Source organism: Vitis vinifera, chromosome 13 (assembly GCF_030704535.1).
Source record: "Vitis vinifera cultivar Pinot Noir 40024 chromosome 13, ASM3070453v1".
NCBI classification, from domain to species: Eukaryota; Viridiplantae; Streptophyta; class Magnoliopsida; order Vitales; family Vitaceae; genus Vitis; species Vitis vinifera.
This window is the reverse complement of record NC_081817.1, coordinates 24,519,623-24,527,582: the sequence shown is the minus strand read 5'-3', so window position 1 is coordinate 24,527,582 and position 7,960 is coordinate 24,519,623. Positions and strand designations below refer to the sequence as shown.

The window sequence follows — 7,960 nt, the reverse complement described above, 5'->3', positions numbered from 1 at the left end:
CCCTCCTTATTGAAGCATCATTGGGTCAAATTCGTAACTAGTCGGGAAGTAATATGAAAGATATGTCTCAAATTGAAAGGGAAGAGAAGAAGCGAACTAGAGAAAATATTAACTTTCATCTAGAAAATCGTTCCAAACCCAACTATATGCTATAGAAAGTGTCCTACTAACACATCCTCTAAGAAATTAAGTCACTGAAAGGATTTTGACCATCCAAACCCTTTTCAGTCATAGTGGGGGAGTGCAAGCCTCATAAGTATTGCGACTACGATGAGGATCGAGGGAATCGGACCGACAAGTATTGAAGTCCAAAACAACATATAAAAGAGTTTGTAAAAAGTGGGAAGTTAAAGGAGTTCATGGATAAGAAGGGGATTTACAACAAGAAGAATAAGATAACAAAGAGAGACTCCTCCTTCCACCTCTAGGGCCACCCTCGACAATCATTGCCACTATTCATAGTAGGCTACGAGTTACCAAGGAATGATTTTTTGTTTGAGCCAAAAAACAATCATAGGAATATTTATTATTGATTACTTTGTTCTGAAGCCTACTACATATATATATATATACAAATCCTTATAACTGCAGTTGTTGCTTTAGCAGTTCTTGATAACAGTCTAACTAATCATTAAAAATAGTCTATTCATATTGTTGCAAGTCTTACTTTGTTCTGAAGCCTACTACATATATATATATATACAAATCCTTATAACTGCAGTTGTTGCTTTAGCAGTTCTTGATAACAGTCTAACTAATCATTAACAATAGTCTATTCATATTGTTGCAGGTCTTGAGGTGTGGTTGCTACTTCTGGTAGTCTGTTCTTGTTGATGCAAGTCTTGAGGTTCAGTTACTACTCCTAGTAATGTTATGTTGTTCAGTTATAGGGCATGGGACAATGGAGAGTTTGATATAAAAGGTGGAGAATTGTAAGCTTGGAATATGCTTGGTGAAGATATCGGCGACCTGACCAGATGAGGGAATATACGTATTAAGGGTTTTATGAAGGACTTTATCAAGAATACAATGAAGATCTATATCAATGTGTTTTGAGCGAGCATGGAAGATCGGATTGGCAGCTAGGGCAGCTGCACTTTTGTTATCACACCAAACTAGGGGAGGAAGTTCATCTGATAGTAAAGGATTTGAAACCAAATAAATTTTATTGAATTTGATTTTCCTTCTAATTTTCTTACATTAAACCTAATAAGAGAATGTGAGATTTCTTCCTTTTAAAAAATAAAAATAAAAATTCTTTCCTAATTATTTTCATAATCCAAACAAAGCATAAGTCTCTGTAAGTGGAAAGCAAATTAAAAATATCCTCCCATTCTTTGAGTGGTCTATGAAAGTATAACTCATCATTCTTCAATAATCTAAAGGCTTCTATATATAGGCTGACATTATTTCTTCATACTGCGACATTAACTTTATATTATATTGATTAAATAAAAATAAAACAGCAAGGTATAAAAACATCAATAAACTTCAAAAATAAAATAAAATTGTAAGACTGTCTCAACGGATATTCATCCTCATTTCTCTTTTCCATCTTTCATATTTCGAAGATACCATTTTCTTTCAATCATATAAAAAATAATTGAATAAAAAAACCATAAACTAGAAGAAAATTCTTGAAAACTAGATGATCAAAGGTACTTCTGGAATAAAAATAGATCATCAAACAGCTAGGAAGGCAAGAGCAACCATGGCTGCCATCAGAAGTTGATAACCGGACCCAGAGATCCCATGAGCAGAGTTGGGTGCTGGTGCTGTGGGGTTGGAGGGGGCCGGTGCAGGAGATTCCGACTCTTCCAATACAGTGATAACAAGCTTCTGTCCATAGTTGGCACAATGGTCGTTTACACCACATATGTACCACTTCCTTCCAGGGGCGGCCAGTATAATTACATCATTTCCAGTGGTAAGAGCTTCATTTGCTGGTGGTATAGTGCAGTTCGTGAAGGCCGTACCATTCACTTTGAAGACATTGTGTCGTCCCGTCGTGTATTTGAAGACTGCATGTATGAGAATTGACCATAATACTTTTAGCAGTTGGAATAAAAGAAAGTGATAAAAGGAACATGAAATCATAGCTTAAGGCTTGAACTATATTACCTAGTTTATCTCCAACATGAAATACTTTCTCCTTGGCCCAGGCTTCATAGTCGAAATTAATGGTCCATCCTTGGTCATCTCCAACAGTAAATTCAGTTGCCATGGCCACAACAGGAAGAACAAATGCCAAGATTGCCATGGTGCCAACAAACCGCTTAGAAGCCATTGGAGCTTATTGAAGTTGAGTAGTCACCAAGTTTCTTCTAATGTTCAGTTTCAATGGTTACTTGAACAGGTGATTTTCATCTTTGGGTCTAAATTAAGGGTCTATTTATAGCTAAATGTTGTAACCAGCAGAATTTCATTGAAAACCTTAAAAACAACATGAACAGGCTGGGTCAGCTGGCCAAAGGGTGTTGCCGGAGAAACCTTTGGTTGGTACGCAGTTATGCCATGCCTAATGTTGTATGACAATTATAAAAACATATTTCTTTTTATGGTTTCCTTTGGCCTAGACATATATACACATAATTTCTTTGAGCAATCACTAGTGTGTTTTAGGTATGAATTAAATAGTGATTAATTTTGAAAGTAGTACAAATGGAAGTCTCTTGAAGAAGTTATTCTGGCCGGCTTGGACACTAGGCCATACTTACACAACTAGAAAGTGAAACAACAAAAGTCCCAATTCAAACTCAATTTACATGACCTTAACCTAGGCTGATTATATTGGGAGTCTCTTAGAACATTTAGCAAGCTAGCAATATCGAACTTTTAATCAACGACTCCACCTGAGTTTCCATGGTTGATAATGAGCATCTACGACTTTTTTTAAATGGAAAATTTTATGAATCAAATTCATGTGGAACAATATTTTGAAGCTTCATTATGTGATGAAATACTAAATATGACATTGTAACTTTGTACCCTAGCTTAGTATATAGTATTGGACATCATGATCTAACCAAGGATTAAAGTTTCAATGTAATGCCTTGAAACATCGGGTATCAGATTCCTTCAATACAAATACGACAAGGCAAGAAAGTCCAATGATTTCATCACCAATTTTTCAACCTTTTGGGGTTATAAACAACCTTTTTCACCAAACTAATGTGCATTTTAGCTTTTCTTTTTAAACTTTTGTTCAAAATAATCTCTTTCTCTTTCTCTTTCATCCTTTACTTTTTATTGTTCTTTTAAAAAAAAAAAAAGGAAATCGGATTTTGATAATGCAATTTCAATACATATTTGAGACCAGTGGAGTACTTTGAATGTATGCCTCCTCGGCATCTCTACCTACATCAAGAAATTAAGAACAAGAGTCAAATACCAGTATATTTATAATGTCTACATGCAAATTTATTAGCATATGTTTCTGTTAGAAATACTGAATGATTGTATTCTATTCCTTCATCAAAGAATATACATCAGTGCATTTATATAGGAGGCATATGTGTGTGGTACAAGTAATATGTGTGCGGTACAAGTAAAGTGTACTATACAAGTAACCTAACTGGGCCTAAAGCCCATAACATAATATACATTAACAGCCCCCTTCAAATTCAAGATGGATGTAAGACCAACTTAAGGTTGTCAACTAAATCACGAGTGCGTCTCTTAGGAAGTGACTTGGTGAAGATATCTGCAAGTTGATCTTTGGAGGAGACGGAGAAAAGCTTAAGAGCACCATGGACAAGATGATAACGGATAAAATGACAATCAATCTCGATGTGTTTAGTCTGTTCATGAAAGACATCATTGTGAGCAATATGAATGGCACTCTGGTTGTCACAATAAAGAGGAGTAGCAGAGGAGGTGGACACACCCAAATCCTTAAGAATCCATCTTAGCTAAAGTAGCTCAAATGTGGTATCAGCAAGGGCATGATATTCTGCTTCAGTACTGGAGCGGGCCACAAAAGTTTGTTTCTTACTTCTCCAAGAAATCAAAGAAGAACCAAGGAGGAAGCAATAACCTGTAGTGGACCTGCGATCAGTAAGATCTCCTGCCCAATCAACATCAAAGAATGCACGGAGTACAAGAGGAGACTGAGCTGAGTAGAAAAGGCCATGAAAAAGGGTACCCTTCAGGTATCGAAGAATGCGCAGAACAGCAGCATAGTGAGTTGATCGTGGAGCAGACAGATACTGGCTCACCTGATGAACAACATAGGAGATGTCTGGACGAGTAACTGTGAGATAAACTAAGCTGCCAACCAATCATCTGTAAAGAGAAGGATTAGACAATGGTTTCCCCCCCCCCCCCCCCCCCCCCCGGAGGGTGTCAGATGCGCATTAAGTTCAACTGGAGTGTCAACAGTCTTGCTGTCAGTGAGTTCAGCTTGAGACAACAGGTCAGAAGCATACTTGGCTTGAGTAATATAAAGACCATCTGTGGAATGAGTAATTTCAAGACCCAAGAAATAGCTGAGATGTCAAAGATATTTCATCTCAAACTGTTGACTGAGAAAATCCTTGAGTTCTTGAATGCCACTAAGGTCATCACCAGTTATGATCATATCATCCACATATAGAAGAAGCAAAATAGTGTCTTTATCAGTACGACGAAGAAATAAGGCAGAATCATACGGACTGGCAGTGTAACCCAAGCGAAAAATAGTGGAGTTGAACTTGGCAAACCAAGCTCGTGGGGCTTGTTTAAGACCATAAAGTGCACGTCGAAGATGACAAACCTTGTTTGATTCAACAGAGAGACCAGGAGGAGGTTGCATATAGACTTCTTCACTCAGATCCCCATTAAGGAAGGCATTTTAACATCCATCTGAAAAAAATCCCATTTACGAGCAGCAGCAACAGCTAAGAGAGCACGAACAGATGAGATACGAGCAACTGGAGCAAAAGTCTCTTCATAATCAATCCCATACTCCTATGTAAAACCTTTGGCAACAAGACGAGCCTTGTAGCGCTCAACGGATCCATCAGAGCGAGTCTTGATCTTATAGATCCAGTTACAACCAACCAGAGACTGTCCAGGAGGGAGAGTAACCAGGTCCCAAGTATGGTTTTTGGTTAATGCATCAAGTTCCTCTTTCATTGCAATATGTCATAAAGGGTCAGTAGAGGCCTCACGATAGGTTTGAGGCTCGTGAAGTGTAGCAAAGGCAGTGTAACAATGATAGTCAAGTAGGTGTGGAGGAATGGATCTTACCCGGGTTGAATGGCGAGGTGGAATGTCTTATGGAGGATCTTCAGGCAGAGTAGGAGCAGGGGACCCAGGCTCAAGGTGGGGTAGCTCGTCATCAATCTGTTCATCTGCAACCTGTCTAGGAGAAGCATCAAAGATATCTGGAGAGAAATCCAAAGGAGGATCAAAAGTATTTGTAAAAGGAACAAGAGACTCATCTGGAAAGATTTCTAAAACAGAGGAGTTAGTCAAGGAAGAACGAAAGTGAGAGAGTTCAACAAACAATCGGTGTTCCCAAAAGACAACATTACGAGAAACACAAAGACGATGAGAGACAGGATCATAACACTTCTACCCCTTTTGAGTTTCGCCATAACCAAGGAAACAACAGAGTCTAGATCGAGGCTCAAGTTTGTTGTGCTCATGAGGCTGAAGAAGAACGAAACAAGCAGATCCAAATGAGCGAAGGTGATGATAGTCAGGGGGTGACCCAAAGAGACGCTCATACGGAGTCTGATTATGGATGACAGCACTTGGAATGCGGTTAATTGCATGAACAGCATGAAGACTAGCTTCACCCCAAAATGAGGCAGGAACTTTGGCAGAAAGAAGTAGAGCACGAACAGTGTCAAGAATATGACGAAGTTTTCTTTCGGCTCGACCATTTTGCTGAGAGGTACCTGGACAAGTTAAATGATGTATAGTGCCATAGGAATGTAACAGAGCTTGAAACGCATATTGAGTATATTCAAGAGCATTATCATATCGAAAGGTTTTGATACGTTTGGAGAATTGAGTTTCAACCATTTTTGCAAAATTGCAATATATTGGTAAAATTTCAGAACGAGATTTCATAGGAAAAATCCAACTATAACGAGAATAATCATCAATAAAAACAACTGATAACCCGACTCTTGGTAGCTTGGCATGTAAGGGTATCAACAAAATTTATACCTAAGGTTCTTACACTAAAGTAGCAAAGCTACTATAGCATAGTGGCTCTAGGATCGAACACTGGGAAGGGTTTTTACTTTAACTGGTGAAGTTCGGAGGATGGAGTGAACTTTTCTTAATAAAAATTAGGTTAAGATGAAAACATAAAAAGATGAAGGTGTTGTAAATTAAACTAACATGAAAATAGGTTAAAAGATGGAAAAAGAAATTTCTCAAAGCTTTGGATAGCCATGCTTAACTCACTGTGTAAAAATGGAGATTTTGGAACTTTTCACCTCGAGTTGGGGAAGCAACTCAGGTGATGCTTACTTCCCGAACCGGTATGTGTTTAACAACTGAGTTTTAGTCCTTGAAAACTTACAAAAAGGGTAGCTGAACCTCATAAATGCTCTTTTAATGATATAGGTCATCTCCTCGACTTGCAATACAATGGCTCGTAGGAAATAACTAATGAACGTCAGTGGATCTAACAATAAGAATCCACTGAGACCAAAAGGTTATCAAGTATTGGCCATTCAAAGCAAGTCAGAGGGATTAAAAACTTTACTTTGAATGAAAACATTTATGACGCTCAGCTACTTACATTCATGGCTTGGAAATCTCCATCCTGACACGGGAGCTTCACATGGCATCCATTACTTCAAGAAACTAAAAGGTTTTAGCCTCTCATCCTTGGGGATTTCATCCTCCAAGGATGTTTGGCTACTAAGAAAATAGAAAATAGTAGAGAGAAAAAGAAAGCAAAAGATACTTCGTATTTCACTAAGTGTCAAATTTACAAAAGTTCGTCTCTGGAGAAAGTTCCCCGACGTTTTTAAAATGAAAATTACAAAACAATATATAACAGGTTGTTTACCCTTGTATCCTTGCTTAACAACTAAGGAATCATCTAATTGGTGGATTACAAGGAGAGAATTGGGATTTAGACAACAAATATCTGAGGCAAAATAACAAAAAACGTTGGTCGCAAATATCTGGAAGCACTCAGGAGAATTTCGCAGGCACACAAAATGGCTGCGAAATTTCGCAGACGAACAAGATGGTTGCGAAATCATTTCGCAGCCGAAGGCTGATTTCGCAGCCCTGCGAAATTGGCCTTCAGCTTGGAGTGATCTGCTTCCATTGGCTCTAACTTATTCATTTCAACTCTGATTTGTGAACCGTTTGAAGCATTGGATTGTTGACTTCCCGATCTTCGAAACGACATAAAGCATGCATAAATTGGACTTTAGGAAGTACTCCAAAAGTGGCTAAACTGACTGTCATCAAGAATGCTTCAAGGTAGATTCTCTCTTTACTTCTCCTCCTTGCATTCCGGATTGGTTATGGTAAAGGACTTTAAGGCTTCAAAGCTCTGATTCTTCATGTTCCTGAGCTTTCCATTGCTTTACCATGGATTCCAAATAACTCTCCTCCATCTTGGATTGCTTTGGTGATCAAATTACTAACAAAAACACCAAAACTTACAGAAAGTGATTAGAAGGGATTGCAAAGGTCCTTAATATGTTAATTGGGTTAAAGGGAAATAATTACTACTCAAAAGTGTTTAAAAGATTTAATTACAAGCTATCAAATAGCCCTTTTTGAGTAGTAATCACTCCCCCCAACCGACATATTGCTAGTCCCTTAGCAATTAAGGAGAGAAAAACTAAGCAAACAAAGTAGTAAACATAAAAGAGGTCATGCAAATCATTCCAAAAAAATAATTGAGTGGCATGACCGATATCAAAACACATCTCACATGGTGAACTAAAGATATGAAGATTCAAAATGCAATAGGAGCTGTCAAAGCTAAAACTTA

General features: G+C 38.0%; 1 protein-coding gene across 1 annotated transcript; it reads right to left on the bottom strand.

Annotated features, from left to right (window-relative positions):
• Positions 1 to 1,683: 1,683 nt before the first annotated feature.
• LOC104881287 (blue copper protein 1a-like) lies at positions 1,684 to 2,287 on the bottom strand. Its single transcript, XM_010660895.1, has 2 exons — positions 2,122 to 2,287; positions 1,684 to 2,021 (listed from the first exon to the last, which is right to left on the bottom strand). The coding sequence occupies exons 1-2, from the start codon at positions 2,285 to 2,287 to the stop codon at positions 1,684 to 1,686; spliced, it is 504 nt and encodes a 167-aa protein (XP_010659197.1).
• Positions 2,288 to 7,960: the final 5,673 nt, after the last annotated feature.